Source organism: Xyrauchen texanus, chromosome 43 (genome assembly GCF_025860055.1).
Source record: "Xyrauchen texanus isolate HMW12.3.18 chromosome 43, RBS_HiC_50CHRs, whole genome shotgun sequence".
Taxonomy (NCBI): domain Eukaryota; kingdom Metazoa; phylum Chordata; class Actinopteri; order Cypriniformes; family Catostomidae; genus Xyrauchen; species Xyrauchen texanus.
Window position 1 is genome coordinate 31,046,973 of NC_068318.1, and position 17,963 is coordinate 31,064,935.

Below are 17,963 nucleotides of genomic sequence, written 5' to 3' on the forward strand. Positions count from 1 at the left end.
ATCATTTTGGGCATTGTAAAGTTAATGGGTTGTCTACCTAAACAGCATTGTGGGCACCAGGCATCATAACGTTAGTGGGTTGCCTACCTAGACATTATTGTAGGCATCGGCATCATTTTGGGCATCAAAAAGTAAGTGGGTTGCCTACCTAGACAGCATTGTGGGCATCGGGCATCATATTGGGCATTACAAAGTAAGTGGGTTGCCTACCTAAACATTATTGTTGGCATCGGCATCATTTTAGGCATCAAAAAGTAAATGGGTTGCCTACTTAGACAGCATTGTGGGCATTGGGCATCATTTTGGGCATCAAAAAGTTAGTGGGTTGTTTACCTAGACAGTATTGTGGGCATTGGGCATGTCCTTGGGCATCATAAATTTAGTGGGATACTTAGACAGCAATGTGGGCATTTGGCATCATTTTGGGCATCATAAAATTAGTGGGTTACCTACTTAGACAGTACTGTGGGCATCGGTCATCATATTAGGCATTACATTCTATATTGTGTGTATTGTTTACTGTACATTGCATATTATTATTGTGTTGTATTATTATGTGTACATTAGATATGTCAATTGTTTTGTGTAAGTATGTTGTTTATTGTAAATTGGTATATGTCTCGTCACTGTCATGACTGCTATGTTGCTCGGAAGTGCACACAAGATTTTCACCTACTGTTGCACTTGTGTACATAGTCGTGTGACAATAAAATGATTTGATTTGATTTAAAAAGTAAGTGGGTTGCCTACCTAGACATTATTGTGGGCATTGGGCATTTCCTAGGGCATCCTAAAATTTGTGGATTACTTACTTAGACAGCATTGTGGGCATTGGGTAACATTTTGGGCATTATAAAGTTAGTGGGTTATCTACCTAAACAGCATTGTGGGCATCAGGCATCATAACTTTAGTGGGTTGCCTACCTAGACATTATTGTGGGCATCGGCATAATTTTGGGCATCAATAAGTAAGTGGGTTGCCTACCTAGACAGCATTGTGGGCATCATATTGGGCATCAAAAAGTAAGTGAGTTGCCTACCTAGACAGCATTGTGGGTATTGGGCATCATCAAGTTAGTGGGTTACCTACTTAGACAGCATTGTGGGCATTGTGTATCATTTTGGGCATTATAAAGTTAGTGGGTTGTCTACCTAAACAGCATTGTGGGCATCGGGGATCATAATGTTAGTGGGTTGCCTACCTAGACATTATTGTGGGCATCAGCATAATTTTGGGCATCAAAAATTAAGTGGGTTGCCTACCTAGACAGCATTGTGGGCATTGTGTATCATTTTGGGCATTATAAAGTTAGTGGGTTGTCTACCTAAACAGCATTGTGGGCATCGGGGATCATAATGTTAGTGGGTTGCCTACCTAGACATTATTGTGGGCATCAGCATAATTTTGGGCATCAAAAAGTAAGTGGGTTGCCTACCTAGACAGCATGGGTATTGGGCATCATAAAATGAGTGGGTTGTCTTCTTAGACAGCATTGTGGGCATCGGGCATCATATAGGGCATCATAAAGTTAGTGGGTTGCCTACTAATACAGCGTTTTTGGACATCGAATGCAACAAATGCACGTTGTGAGCTGCGACTCCCTCTCTCTCTCTCTGTGGGCGGGGTTTAGTCATCATAAGCGCAGGTTGTTTGTCTCACCTGAGCAGTGAAGCAGCGTCACACCCTGATTTTCAGTGCGCGAGAACTTTCCAGGAACAGGTGAACATCAATCTACATTCGCACACACACATCATATCTGTTCTTTAAGTTCACAGTACAGAAGACTGATTTAATTATAGAGTAACTGATGCTGAAAAACGGAGTTTTACCGGAGAAACAATGCCATCACTTTAGATCAGTGTCAGGCCTAAATGGCGAATATCTCAAAATCCAGAACTTGTTTCTCAGTTATGTTGTATTTCTGTTAGATGTTGAAATATTGTGCACATTTTTACAAAGTGTTGATCGAGTTTTACACTAATAGCGTCATTTGAATTAATAGGAATGACGATAACGTGAGACTAAATGAAATAGGGTTTACTTTGTTAATATATCATTTAGATATATTGCTTATGATTTATATGATGTTATAAACATGTAGTTATTCATCTATTCTTATAGAGAATGTCTTGGAAGCCGAATGGGAGTCCGCCGCCCTATGATTATGAACACACTGATAATGGATAGTGAGTATCGACTGTCACCTCACTGTGTCTCTTCAGTGTCATTTCTGTTGTTATAATTTGGGGTTTTATACCTTTTTTATTGATTGGTATCGGTCTAATTATATATTGGATATCATGAGTGTTTTTTTTTTGCTATATACCTGCAGTAAAATAAAAAGAAAACATTGGCATTTACAGGTTTTCAGTCTGAATAATATAATAACATTTATTTTATTTGCTTTCAAAATGCAAAACTATAGGCCTATTATTTGATATATAATATCAAATCATATCGTTTTTTATCCTAATTAAGTTTCCTTTTACGCAATGTGTTGGAAGTACTTAAATATGATCTACTGTACATTTATAATGTTTTATGTCTGATTTCACCGGATGCTCCGATAGTCACATTTTGGCCGATAACTATTTTTCTTCCGGTCGATAACGGATACAATGCTTGATTATTAGAAATCAATAATGTTTTTATTTTTAAAAACAAATGATAAAATTCCTACTAAGTGAAGAAATAATTATTGGGATCTGCCAAAATATTATTACAAGTTGAAAATGTGAAAAAAAAAAATCGAATAAATAAAGATTAGAATTAAGTAGAATTATGGATATATGTGCAACATATATCGATGATGATATATTCATTATCTGTCTAACTGTCTGTCTGTCTAGCTGTCTGTCTGTCTGACAATGCAATGTTTTGAAAGTATTATTTATTTATCCTGCTTTTTTTATTATATGTTATATATTAATATGTTAGAGTCTGATTTCACTTCTAAAGTAATATTAAGTTTATGGCCGATCTATCTATATCTATATATCTATATATAGATCTCTCTCTCTCTCTCTCTCTCTCTCTCTCTCTCTCTCTCTCTCTCTCTCTCTCTCTCTCTCTCTCTATATATATATATATAGATCTATATCTCTATCTATCTATCTATCTATCTCTATATCTATCTTTCTCTCAAATTCAAAATGCTTTATTGGCATGACTGTACATAATACAATATTGCCAAAGCTTGGAACACATAGAATCTCTCTCTCTCTCTCTCTCTCTCTCTCTCTCTCTCTCTCTCTCTCTCTCTCTCTCTCTCTCTCTCTCTATATATATATATATATATATATATACAGTGAGGAAAATAAGTATTTGAACACCCTGCTATTTTGCAAGTTCTCCCACTTGGAAATCATGGAGGGGTCTGAAATTGTCATCGTGAGGTGCATGTCCACTGTGAGAGACATAATCTAAAAAAAAATCCAGAAATCACAATGTATGATTTTTTAACTATTTATTTGTATGATACAGCTGCAAATAAGTATTTGAACACCTGTCTATCAGCTAGAATTCTGACCCTCAAAGACCTGTTAGTCTGCCTTTAAAATGTCCACCTCCACTCCATTTATTATCCTAAATTAGATGCACCTGTTTGAGGTCGATAGCTGCATAAAGACACCTGTCCACCCCATACAATCAGTAAGAATCCAACTACTAACATGGCCAAGACCAAAGAGCTGTCCAAAGACACTAGAGACAAAATTGTACACCTCCACAAGGCTGGAAAGGGCTACGGGAAATTGCCAAGCAGCTTGGTGAAAAAGGTCCACTGTTGGAGCAATCATTAGAAAATGGAAGAAGCTAAACATGACTGTCAATCTCCCTCAGACTGGGGCTCCATGCAAGATCTCACCTCGTGGGGTCTCAATGATCCTAAGAAAGGTGAGAAATCAGCCCAGAACTACACGGGAGGAGCTGGTCAATGACCTGAAAAGAGCTGGGACCACCGCTTCCAAGGTTACTGTTGGTAATACACTAAGACGCCATGGTTTGAAATCATGCATGGCACGGAAGGTTCCCCTGCTTAAACCAGCACATGTCAAGGCCCGCCTTAAGTTTGCTAATGACCATTTGGATGATCCAGAGGAGTCATGGGAGAAAGTCATGTGGTCAGATGAGACCAAAATAGAACTTTTTGGTCATAATTCCACTAACCGTGTTTGGAGGAAGAAGAATGATGAGTACCATCCCAAGAACACCATCCCTACTGTGAAGCATGGGGGTGGTAGCATCATGCTTTGGGGGTGTTTTTTCTGCACATGGGACAGGGCTTACTGCACTGTATTAAGGAGAGGATGACCGGGCCATGTATTAGTGAGATTTTGGGGAACAACCTCCTTCCCTCAGTTAGAGCATTGAAGATGGGTCGAGGCTGGGTCTTCCAACATGACAATGACCAAGCACACAGCCAGGATAACCAAGGAGTGGCTCTGTAAGAAGCATATCAAGGTTCTGGCGTGGCCTAGCCAGTCTCCAGACCTAAACCCAATAGAGAATCTTTGGAGGGAGCTCAAACTCCGTGTTTCTCAGCTGACAGCCCAGAAACCTGACTGATCTAGAGAAGATCTGTGTGGAGGAGTGGGCCAAAATCCCTCCTGCAGTGTGTGCAAACCTGGTGAAAACTACAGGAAACGCTTTGACCTCTGTAATTGCAAACAAAGGCTACTGTACCAAATATTAACATTGATTTTCTCAGGTGTTCAAATACTTATTTGCAGCTGTATCATACAAATAAATAGTTAAAAAATCATACATTGTGATTTCTGGATTTTTTTTTTAGATTATGTCTCTCACAGTGGACATGCACCTACGATGACAATTTCAGACCCTCCATGATTTCTAAGTGGGAGAACTTGCAAAATAGCAGGGTGTTCAAATACTTATTTTCGTCACTGTATATCTCTCTCTCTCTCGATATATATATCTATATATGTATATCTATATAACTATATCTATCTATATCTCTATATATCTCTATATCTCTCTCTCAGTTATATATATCTATATATGTATATCTATATAACTATATCTATATCTCTATATCTCTCTCTCTCATATATATATATCTATATGTATATCTATATAACTATATCTATCTATATCTCTATATATCTCTATATCTCTCTCTAGTTATATATATCTATATATGTATATCTATATAACTATATCTATATCTCTATATCTCTCTCTCTATATATATATCTATATATGTATATCTATATAACTATATCTATCTATATCTCTATATATCTCTATATCTCTCTCTCTATATATATATATCTATATATGTATATCTATATAACTATATCTATATCTCTATATCTCTCTCTCTATATATATATATCTATATATGTATATCTATATAACTATATCTATCTATATCTCTATATATCTCTATATCTCTCTCTCTATATATATATATCTATATATGTATATCTATATAACTATATCTATCTATATCTCTATATATCTCTATATCTCTCTCTCTATATATATATATCTATATATGTATATCTATATAACTATATCTATCTATATCTCTATATCTCTCTCTCTCGTTATATATATCTATATATGTATATCTATATAACTATATCTATCTATATCTCTATATATCTCTATATCTCTCTCTCAGTATATATATCTATATATGTATATCTATATAACTATATCTATCTATATCTCTATATATCTCTATATCTCTCTCTCTCTCTCTATATATATATATATCTATATCTTCGCTCTATATATATATAGTATATATATTTTATATGGCCTTTAAGCGATACAGTGGTTGATAATAAATCTAAAATATTCTGCTTTTTTAATGCAATATTTACCAGTTACATTAAGTGAAAAGTTATTGTTGAAAAGTGCTTCTAAAAATGTATAATTGTTTTCCTCCTCAGCAATGCTGCATCCCAGCCTGCATACTCGTACTACCCCGACGATGAGTTCCAGCATTTCTACCGCTGGACGTCTCCACCGGGCATCATAAAGATCATGTGTGTGATCTCTGTTATCTGCAGTGTGGGCATCTTCGTCTGCGTGGCCTCCACTCTGGCCTGGGATACGAACGCGGGAGCGGCTGGATTCGGATCATATGGATACGGAACTGGCTATGGAATGGGAGGATACGGCGGGGGCTACGGTTATGGTATCCTTGGCTCTCAAAACGACCCCAGGCAAGGCAAGGGCTTCATGATCGCCATGGCGATCATCGCCTTCATCGCTCTGCTTGTCATCTTCATCATGATCATCTCCCACCAGAAGATGACCCAGGGCAGGAAGTTCTACCTGGCTGTCATTATCATCAGCGGCATTATGGGATTTTTAATGTTGATCGCCACCATTGTCTACCTGGTGACAGTGTACCCTATGGCCCAGTCATCCGGGTCTATGCAGTTTAATCAAGTGTATGCCATGTGTGCGCAATACACGCAGCCTCAGATGTCCAGTACATTTGTGAACCAGTACCTGTATCACTACTGCGTTGTGGATCCTCAGGAGGTGAGCCCACATGCCTGTGTTTCCCAGAGTTTGCCGCTGGCTTGATTTATGTTGCTTTCCATTCAGAAGTGATCATCCCTATGCCCTATTCCCTTATAAGACTTACCCTTCCACTGTGAGAGCTTTGGAGGGCTGAAAGGTGTGGGGCCTTAAAAATAACGGCCATTCGAAACTCACTTTTTAAGCAATTCTGTTTGGAACAACCCTAAAGCTTGGCTGCCGTGATTGTTCTCCCTTCAAAGTGCCCTGCGATGGCATTAATGCCATTTGGAGTGTCATGACATCAATGGAAACTTGATTTATTCTACTGACACCCTTGAGAGGGCACAATTCCCACTACTTAGTAGGTCCTCGTGTTGGGGCGGTTACCATCCGGGTGGCGGAGGACGAGTCTCGGTTGCCTCCGCTTCTGAGACCGTCAATCCGCGCATCTTATCACGTGACTCGTTGTGCATGACACCGCGGAGACTCACAGCATGTGGAGACTCATGCTACTCTCCACGATCCACACGCCCCATTGAGAGAACCACTAATCACGACCACGAGAAGGTTACACCATGTGACTCTACCCTCCCTAGCAACCGGGCCAATTTGGTCCAGTTTGAGTCACTCAGGATGCCCTGGATTCGAACTCGCACCTCCAGGGGTGATATTCAGCATCAATCCTCGCTGAGCTACACAGGCCCCCAAGTTTTAGTGTTTTTAATCAAAATGATTCTTAAACGTCTTATATCGGTGTTTAGTTGGGTTTTGTTTTTATACTTTAACCTGGATTTCGCCATGAAAGAAGCTGGCATGACGTTAAAAACAAGCCAGTGGCATAATTACTACTATATTAAGCTGCTTTAGCATTGTAAATAATATTCACAATTAGTTTAATAGTTCACCCCAAAATAAAAATCCACCTGTGTCTTTCCAAATCTGTGCTATTTCGATTTTTCCATACAATTGAATTTAATCAGACAAGCTCAAAATGGAACAGAAAAGCACCATAAATGAGTTTCTACATTTAAGTTTTTGAAGCCATGTAATAGTTTTGAGTAAGAAACACAATCAAGTCACTATTTGCTGAAAATCGTCCCCTTTGCAGCAGCTCTCAAATCAAATATGGCGCTGTTAGATGCATTGCGTCACGTTTGATGTCAATGACGTTTTGTCAAAATACGCACAAGAACCAATGATGTTGAAAGAGGGGAAGATTTTAAAGTAAATATCAACTTGAATTGGATTGAAAAGAGCTGCAAAAAAACTAAAATCGGTTTTGGGACAGCATGGGGTGAGGAAACAAAGACTATGTTAATTTCTCTATTTAACTTGTTCTCATTCAGGCAATCGCTCTTGTTTTGGGCTTCATCGTCACCGCAGCCCTCATCATCATCATGGTCTTCGCCATCAAGTCCCGTCAACGGATCAATTATCACGGGAAAGAAAACATCCTGTGGAGGCACGTGAAAGAGATCGGAGACCCCAACCCACCCCAGGATGTGGAGGATTGGGTGAGCAAATTCCTCGAAGAACCATTTTTATCGCTCTTTCAGTATAGAAGCTTTCGCTTGTTTCATTTAAGTATCAACTTTGTTTCTCCTAAAAATGCCTTTGAAGGACAACCAGCATAGATGTAGTTTTAAACAGAAGGTCTATTCTACACACCATCGAGTAAATGTCTGGATGAAGTCTACACCTGTGCTCTTCTCTATTGCCAAACAAGCAGTTATATAACTTCCTCCAATCTGACTAAAGCACGACTTGTTTACCTCTCTGTGCCAGAGGAATCGTGACGTCTGGTTGTGAATATAGATGGCCCGTGTGGTTTTCTGTTGCTGTAGGTGGTCAGACCTGTTTGACAGTGTTGTGATTGTGTTTTATGGGGGAGGGCAGCTCTTGACGTTGGTTTCTGGGTGTGGTTTGTGGGACAGTTTCAGTCACATATGTGCATTTGCATGTTTGGCAAGGAGTTACTAAGTAATTTATTTATAATGGGTAATTCTGGCAAAGGTTCAGTGGATTTGTGTTTAATTATGTTGCACATGCAGATTTTAATTATTTGATGTTTTTAAGACATAAATCAGTTTTTTTTTTTTAAATAGGTAAAATTAAAAGAAAAATACTAAATGTGGATCTAATGTCACATTTTTTCGTTTTTCATGCAAACGTGGATTTTTATGTCATATTGTTCAGTACTGGATTATTTGCTTAGGGCGAACTGGTTCAACCAGAAACGTGAATCTATGTAGGACAAATGTGGTGTTAAAGAAATGTTTCAGGGGTCGTGCTTTATGCATAGAAACATATAGCGGTTCACGTTATAATATGTTGTGATTCTTGGAAAAATGGCAGGACGAGCTTTGTATAGAAATGCTGTGTAGCATGTGTTGGCTACCTATAGATAGGCACGTTGAAACATGTTTTCCACTTGCATCTTGCAGCATAAATCCCACCTAGCATCTAAAGAATTCACCTAGAGCATTGAGTTTGTACCAAAATATACGGATAATTAAGCTTTAGTGTTTAGAAGTGGAGTTCAAAAGTCTGAGACTAGTGAAATTGTTTATTTTTTGCATTATTCTAATTTAATACAAAGTTCTTCATTTCAAATGATCTAATCATTAAAGCGGTCAATCGATTAAAGTTGTTTAATAAATTACACGATGAGCCGATTAATTAATTGAATGCATCCTTTACATCATATACATTTATTGTGGCAGCAGTCAAGCATTTAGGCAACACAAAAATGTGGCTTCCCTCTGCACTATGCACTCATGCGTCCAGGGCCGGTGCTGGCCAAATTGATTGGGGGGTGTTCACGTGATATGAGCATGAAGCGATCGTCTGTGTTCCGCAACTGCTTTCGGGTCCTTGAATAAAGTATAACATGTGAGTAAGGGCTGCCGATGGACTTTCTGGTAAGATGGTGCCCCCCCTAGGGAGTTGGTGCACTACACAGACTGCGTAGTATGCGTGTAGGGAGCGGAGGTACTGCATGTGTCACACAAACGCTTATGGAGCGTCTCAATTTGGTTGTTGCACCATACTAGTTTTAAACATCTGTAGTCACAAAAGCAGGTTTTAGCATGCTGTGTCAAGTTTGAATCTTTCAAAAACGTGCGTCTAAAATCTGAGCTGCCTGCTTGTTGGTTTGAGCATTGCCTGTACAGCTGTAGTCGTGCTGACTGCCCCCTACTGCATCATGCTGGTGCATCATGCTGATGGAAGGAATATTACTGCATGATTAATTGCATTATTTTTCACTAAATCAACGTGTTTAATTGGTAGCCATAATTATCATCATTAGAATTTGTATTGTAAAGGGATTAATGGAAAGGAGGCGACAAGAACCGGCTTGACAATATAAATAATAGTTTAATATAAAACTGAAACAAAAAGACAAACACACACAGGTGTCGAACAGCTGTCCGTAAATCTCTCTCTGTCTCTGCACTGCCGTCTTTGGTCGCCCTTTGTCCCTCTCGAGGGCTAATTAGCCTGATTATGTGTGTGGAATCACGACCCGGCCCCGCCCTCCGCCCTGCCACATTCCTTCCTCGTTCTCTCAGGCCGGGAGCCCCGGCATGCGTACCCCGCACACACACTATTTCCCAGGTGAGGGCGTGCCTTCACCCATCTGCGGCATGTCATCCTGTCTACCTGGATGAGGAGGGACAAGTGAGGAAACAAAAAATGTTGACACCTACACCCGTAACAGCGATCGTGCCAAATTAACAAAACATGAGCAAAAGGCCAACACGGAGTGGCAGTAAAAAAAAAAAAAAAAACGTACATGCCGGTTCTCCGATACGCCGTAGCTTGGTCCTCGGCCACTCCTCCACCCTCTAATGGACGACAGCCGCGCCTCCCAGGGAGGATTGGAGGCAGTCTTCCGGTCCCTGGCAGACGGAACGCCCTGCCGTGTTCTCGGAAAACAGAAGGGGTTTCCCCCGCCCCTGGCAGTGGTTCTCCCGCTCCAGGTGGTCAGCCGGGAGCCCCTCCCCGCCACGTTTCAGCGGCTGGTAGGGGTCTCCCCCCACCCCTGGCAGCGGCCCTGACCGCTCCAGGATGTCGGCTAGGAGCACCTTCTCCCTTTGCGGTCAGCGGCCATTCGTCCGCTCTCAGGCGGACGGGCTCCTCCATCCCCCGGCAGATGGCCGCAGCTGCTCCGTTGGGGTGGATGGTAATGGCGAGGACTCTACTATGGAGCATCCCTCCTCCTCCAGGGTTTCGGCACCAGTGTAAAGGGGGTTAAAGGGAAAGGTGGCGTCGAGAACCGATTTGACGATATAAATAATATTTGAATATTTGAATCACCTAGAAACAGTCCAGAATGTCCAATATTTATTATATATTTATTACACATTTATTTTCAAATAAAATGGAAAAACCTGTAGCTGTTCATTTGGCATCTGTTGGTTTAACAATAGTTTTCACGATCTCTCTCAGGTAAATAATGTCAATGAAGTTCCTGGTCCACTGTTGACTGACTATCCAGTGAAGTTCAGCGGTTCTAGAAATGATCAGGACGACAACAGCACAAATTATGACAAACCCCCTCACAGTGAAAGCCCTGTGTGAGTATAACTCTCATGCTGTGTGAGTCTGCATGTGATTAACTCATGTGAAAATTGTTTGTCTTGCACTTTATAAAGTCATTAGTTCATAACATTACATTTCTAATAGAACATTAATTTATGGTATAGACTCTGACTCTTATGGAGCTTGAAGACGATCATATGCAAGTTTGTCAAATGAAATGCACTGATTAAATGCTGTTAGTCGAAAAAACAAAGCAAAACTAACAGAGAGGCAGAACAGGTAATACGGAGGTGCTACATAGAGTCCGCAGACGAAACACGATTAAGGAAGTTTCCTTATCCTTGTCCGACTCTGTTCATCTCAGAGCTGCACTATTTCTTCCAAAAAACAAAAGTACATAATTTGAGAGAGTATCAAGTGAGTTTAAAGGACTATTCAGAGTTCAGTACAAGTTAAGCTCAATCGACAGCATTAATGGTATAGTGCTGATTACCTCAGAAATGAGTTTAAAAAAAAAAGAAAGAATGAAAAATAGCAGCAAAAATGGAGGTTACAGTGAGGCACTTACAATGGAAGTCAATGGGGACAATTTTTGGAGGCTTTAAAGGCAGAAATGTGAAGCTTATAATTTTATAAAAGCACTTACATTAATTCTTCTGTTAAACACATCTAATAAACATTATTAGAGCTGTAAAGTCGTTTAAATCATCATTTTAAGGTTTGTGTTTTTGGGGTTATGTCGTTAATTTATTATACATTTATAGTGATTTTATGACAGTAAAATCATGTTAACACACATTGTTTATATCTTGTGTATTTTCATGTTTACAGATTGACCCCATTGACTTCCATTGTAAGTGCCTCATTTAAATATTTGGATGAGTCAATCATTTTTTATGGTAATCAACATTCTAACACAAATACTGTTGATTGAGCTTATATTGAACCCTGAATATTGCTTTAAGAGTATGACACATGCCTCAACTGTAACTGCTTTGCTGTAACGTAACAGTTTCCAGAAAGAAGTACAGGAGATACAATGACGACTCTAAAAAGGAATGACAACAATGTTTTTGTAGCGAGTGAAAATGTGTCTTATCTGGTTGAATTCTAGCTTGCATTGAGCAAATGTTTGTGCTTCATTGCAAAGTAAAACTTGCAAGTAATCGTTACAAACCATTTTGACCACTGGTAAATTTAGTAATGGGTGTAACAAATGTACAAATCAAAGGATGGGACCCAGTTTAAATGCTCTTCTTTTATTATTCCAAGCAGAATATTGTGCATAAACTGATCACCTCTAAACACAATATTGCAATATTTGCATGTAGGTTTTATACTAAGTGCAAGTAGACAAATGGTGTAGTAATGGTGCTCGTGTTTGTGTTGTTCAGAGAAGTTCATCGTGAACTCCCCGTCCGCAGTTCAGCTCCTCCAAGCAGCGCGTCAGATATTACCAGCTCTGCCGGACAACCCAAGAAACGGCGTGCTAGACGACCACGAACCGCCGAAGGACGGGAATACGAGACGGACTACAACTCCTCTGGAGATGAGCTGGACGATGACGATTTCTACAGGTGGGTTCACTTATGAAACAGAGAGCTTACAAGATGGTAAATGCACTTATATAGCACCTTTTTAAACTTAGCGGTATTCAAAGCGCTTTACACTGTGTCTCATTCACCCATTCACACACACATTCACGCACAATGATGGCAGAGCTGCCATGCAAGGTGCTATCTTACCATTGGGAGCAACTTGGGGTTCAGTGTCTTGCCCAAGGACAGTTTGGCATATGGGGTCATGTGGGCCAGGAATCGAACTGCCAACCCTTCGATTAGTGGCCGACTCGCTCTACCAACTGAGCCACAGCCGCCCCACATAGCAGATAGCATAGTGCATTCAACAATGAACTTAAGTAGTAGACTAAATGTATTTGCAGTCCCATGAGTCATGCAGCAAGTAGTATTCGAACATTTTTAATTTAAGATGAGACGGCCATCTTTTTGTTTTCAACAGTGAATTCCCTCCAATTGCTAATAATGAAGAGCGAGAAGACTACAAGCGTCTGTTTGACAAAGACCATCAGGAGTACAAGGACCTCCAAGCAGAACTGGACCAGATCAACAAGCGTTTGGCTGAAGTGGACCGTGAACTCGATGACCTCCAGGAGGGCAGCGCACAATTCCTGGTATAAAAAGTCTTATTGTTTTTATTCTCACAGGGCTGCTTGAGTTGGTGAGTTGAGCATATTAACACCTGTTTGGCACATTCCAGTCCATCACGCTCTATTGTTAGCAAATAATTAACATTAACATGGGAAATTACGTTTGAGTCTTGTTGCTGACCATAGTCATTCTCGCGTAACAGGATGCCATGGACGAGTACAACGGACTAAAGGACAAAAAGAGGGTAAGAATGAGCTCAATCCAAGTTCTCACAGAAAAGGACTACAGTGAATGATGTTGTCTTTAAAGTCATGAGAAAATTCAATTTTACTACAGTAATCTGATGTATTTCTGAGTGAAACAGGATAATAGAGCGCAACAGTGCCCCGCCTACTTTTTCAGCGTCTGGGTTCCAGATTATTCTCCCCATTCATTTCTTCCATAGACTTAAAAAAAACAAAAAACCATTAAAGACTTGTGAAGCATGAACCAAACCGTTGGAACTAGTTGTGCACTAGGAATACAGCTATTAATCACCCAATTTTCTCCCAATTTGGAACGCCCAATTCCCACTACTTAGTAGGTCGTCATGGTGGCGCGGTTACTCACCTCAATCTGTGTGGTGGTGGACAAGTCTCAGTTGCCTCCGCTTCTGAGACCGTCAATCCGCGCATCTGATCACGTGACTCGTTGTGCATGACACCGCGGAGACTCACAGCATGTGGAGACTCATGCTACTCTCCACGATCCACACACAACTTTCTACACGCCCCATTGAGAGCGAGAACCACTAATCAATTTGGTTGCTTAGGAGACCCGGCTGGAGTCACTCAGCACACCCTGGATTCAAACTCACGACTCCAGGGGTGACAGTCAGCGTCAATACTCACTAAACTACCCAGACCCCCATCTTATCACGTGGCTCATTGAGCGTGTTACCACGGAGACATAGCACGTGTGGAGGCCCACGCCATCCACTGTGGTGTCTATGCACAACTCACCACATGCCTCACCAAGAGAGTGAGAACCACATTATAGTGACCATGAGGAGGTTACCCCATGTGACTCTACCCTCCCTAGCAACCGGGCCAATTTGTTTGCTTAGGAGACCTGACTGGAGTCACTCAGCACACCCTGGATTCAAACTCATGACTCCAGGGGTGATAGTCAGTGTCTTTACTCGCTGAGCAGGCCCAAACACAATATATAAACAATGAAGTGGAAATAACGCAGACGGATGGCTTCAATAGAAGCATACACCACGGATTTATATCATCTGTAGTTAAAGGGTTATAAGTAATTTAATCAATTCGTCTATGGAAAAAATGAATGGGATTTTTACTTCCGCAACCAGACCGTTGCTACAGTAATCTGACGTATTTCTGAGTGAAACAGGATAATTAGCAAGAGAAAAAATGTAGGCCAGGTCATTGATTGGATCATGAAAAATGGGCGTTCCAACTACGGTTGGGAAGCGAGAATTTTTATTAAAATGTTTTTTTAAATATAGTTACATTAGGACAAATTATTAGACTGCATATATGCCTCTAAAAATATTTTGAAAAGTCATTAATTACCTACAATTCTTGCAAAAGGACCGTATAAACACACACACACACACACACACACACACACACACACACACACACACACACACACACACACACCGATCAGCCACAACATTAAAAACACCTGCCTAATATTGTGTAGGTCCCCCTCCTGCCACCAGCCCGTCTGGCACCAACAATCATCCATGCGATTATCTAATCACCCAATTGTGTGGCAGCAGTGCATAAAATCAGGAGCTTCAGTTAATGTTCACATCAACCATCAGAATGGGGAAAAAAATGTGATCTCTGTGATTTGGAGCGTGGCATGATTGTTGGTGCCAGACGGGCTGGTTTGAGGATTTCTGGGATTTTCACACACACAACAGTCTCTAGAATTTACTCCGAATGGTGCCGAAAACAAAAAACATCCGGTGAGCGGCAGTTCTGCGGACCTGAAATATCTTGTTGATGACTGGTTTGAACTGACAAAGTCTACAGTAACTCGGATAACCACTCTGTACAATTGTGATTAGAAGAATATAATGTCAGTATGCTGTTCTGAGATGCGGGTTGGTGCTGTTTTGGTGGCACGAGGGGACCTACACAATGTTAGTCAGGTGGTTTTAATGTATATATATCAGTGGCGGCTGCTGGTCTTTCAAAGAGGGGAAGCTCATTTTCGGCCTACATTATAAACTTATTTACCCTATTTTTTGCACTAAATCAATCTTAGGTGTTGATCTGCCCTGCTGTTTAATTCTAATTTTTTCCTCGTAAGGAAGACTTTCAAATGGCTTCGCCAAAATCAGGTCGACAATATTAGCACCGTCTGCCATCGTGCGCAGTTTCACCCGTACGACGCTAGCCTAGCCTACTGTATGAATGAATGAACGAACGAACGAACGAACGAACGAACGAACGCTCTAAAACAAAAATATATTAAACTTGGTAAAACTGAAACAAGGAATGTGGTGTATAATTGTGTGAAATGTATTATGCAAATTGACTAGCAATTTCGCCAAACAAATATAAAGAAATAGGTTGCAGCAGTTTGTCTTTCAACTACACTTGAGAAATCCGCGATGGGACTGAGCTGAAATAGCTTCAGTGACTTCTTATAGTACAGATTCGCTGTCAATCAAAAGGAGATGCAGTCTTTCGACAGATCCTCCAATCATCACGCTGAAGCCCGAGTCCGGGCCAGCCCACTCCTCATTCACCCCCAGAGACGCTGAGCATCCGTGGGCGGGACATAATCGCAGCATTTATCCAATGACCGTCTATTTTCGAGCACTGAAAAAACTGTTCAGAGCAGCCCCATTGAAGTCAATGGACGCTCTGCTTCAACAGGGAAATGCACTGACGCTTACGGGAATGTATGAGAAGTAAATCGAGTCAGCCGACCTGCTATATGTAATGTAGCTGATTCTGAACGAACTCGTCTTCGAGATGAACGTGTTCTAACGCATTTTTAGTCAATAAATTGTTTACACAATAGTACATATTTGACCATTATTTTTTTTGACATTATAGGGGAAGCTGAGCTTCCCTTGCAGTCTTAAAGAAATCCCCACTGATATATATATATATATATTATTCTTATATCTGATCTATTGAAATCTGAAATGATCTCATCAGCCAGTAAAAGACTGCTAAAGGTAATAAATACAGTAAAAAAAATGGCATTCTTATTTATAAATATTTCTCCCATGTTAACTTTAAGTATAACTCACTCATGTCTCAATGTGTCTGCAGAGTGCCGATTACCAAGTGAAAAAGAAGAGATGCAAATATCTGAAAGTGAAACTGAACCACATCAAAAAGATGGTGAGCGATTACAGCCGGAGTCCCTGAAGATCACAGACAAAGAATCCGGAGTGAAATCCCCATCATGGTAAAGAGAGAACCACCTCTGGACAGTATTTTTACAAGCACCCTCATGTATGTCTGTCCAGATTTGTGCATTATAACTGTTAGTGAGCTGTTGCTTTGTGGACGTCTGATTTATTCGTGTATCGTGTAGATGTTCAGAGTACACTGGCTTATTTTGCCCAATGCATATATGCAATTATTTGGTGAACTGGCTTCAAAATCAGGGTTCAAACCATCATTTGTTTTTGTTTTGTAGTTGGTTTGAATGTTTGAGTAGCGGTTATATGTTAGCATTTAAAGTAGATTTCATTATAACTTGTTGCTTTTTCAATGCTACATGTTTATTTTATAGATTTTTTTATTTAAAGTTTCTCAGAAGATAGAATAATTGTGCCAGTTTTATTTTACATAGTGAGTGGTTTGGACCTCTTCATACTTCACTAAACTGTGATCAGTAGCCAGTCACTCTTTTAAGTTGTATTTATGGCTTTTTTTTTAGTTTCTTTGCATTGAAAGTTTTTACATTTTCTGATGTGTAAATATGTAATTTAATGTTAACCATTTCATTCCTACTTTATTTCAGTAAAACCATTTTTAAAGCCATAATAAATGACAATAAAAGTGTTTTTCTTTTGCGAAAAATATTTAAACTGAAATCCACAAAACGAGTGTCATAAAGCTCAATTGACCGCATTTGTGGCATCAGTTCATGGACGTCAATGGGGGCCAATTTTTGAACGTTAAAATACTCACTGTTTAGCCACAAGACATAAACAATATGTGTGTTAACATGATTTTAGTGTGATAAAATCACTTACTAACCGCATCTGTGTAAAGTTATAGCCAGTTTTACAACTTCGTTGCCATGACGATGTCAACAAACCCTAAAATGATTAAAAACAACATTCTAAACAAAATTACAGCTCAAATAATGCATCATATGAGTTTTAAAAGAAGACACATTTCTGCCTTTTTAAACCCTCCAAAAATTTGCCCCATTGACTTCCATTGTAAGTGCCTCCACTGTAATCTCCATTTTGCTTTTTTAAAGAAATAGACGGACGAGTCAAAATAAATTTTTATGGTCATCAACATTTTGCCACAAATGCTGTCAATTGAGCTTAGCTTGTTTTCAATATTCCTTTTAATATGACCCCCTTAGCTCTGCTAGCTTTTAGACATGTAAATGGAACAATAAGCGTCTTAAGTTTGTTGTCTGAAGTCCATGGGCATGCTCCAAACTACATGTTTGCGACTTGAAGTGCACTCCACGAAGGGGACGCCACTCGAAGAGTCGTTCCAGACAAAAGAACGTTTATTTTT

At 39.9% G+C, this 17,963-nt stretch overlaps 1 protein-coding gene across 1 annotated transcript; it reads left to right on the forward strand.

Annotated features, from left to right (window-relative positions):
- Nucleotides 1-1,637: 1,637 nt before the first annotated feature.
- LOC127635778 (occludin-like) lies at nucleotides 1,638-16,622 on the forward strand. Its single transcript, XM_052115997.1, has 10 exons — nucleotides 1,638-1,720; nucleotides 2,123-2,187; nucleotides 5,923-6,523; nucleotides 7,852-8,060; nucleotides 8,350-8,413; nucleotides 10,958-11,085; nucleotides 12,445-12,627; nucleotides 13,070-13,241; nucleotides 13,421-13,462; nucleotides 16,524-16,622. The coding sequence occupies exons 2-10, from the start codon at nucleotides 2,126-2,128 to the stop codon at nucleotides 16,620-16,622; spliced, it is 1,560 nt and encodes a 519-aa protein (XP_051971957.1). The 5' UTR covers nucleotides 1,638-1,720; nucleotides 2,123-2,125.
- Nucleotides 16,623-17,963: the final 1,341 nt, after the last annotated feature.

Excerpts from the sequence above, each read along its gene's own strand:
- LOC127635778 (XM_052115997.1), top strand. The coding sequence starts at position 2,126 with ATGTCTTGGAAGCCGAATGGGAGTCCGCCGCCCTATGATTATGAACAC. Across the intron at positions 2,188-5,922 it reads GAACACACTGATAATGGATA|CAATGCTGCATCCCAGCCTG; the intron begins GTGAGTATCGAC and ends TTTCCTCCTCAG. Across the intron at positions 13,242-13,420 it reads AGGGCAGCGCACAATTCCTG|GATGCCATGGACGAGTACAA; the intron begins GTATAAAAAGTC and ends CTCGCGTAACAG.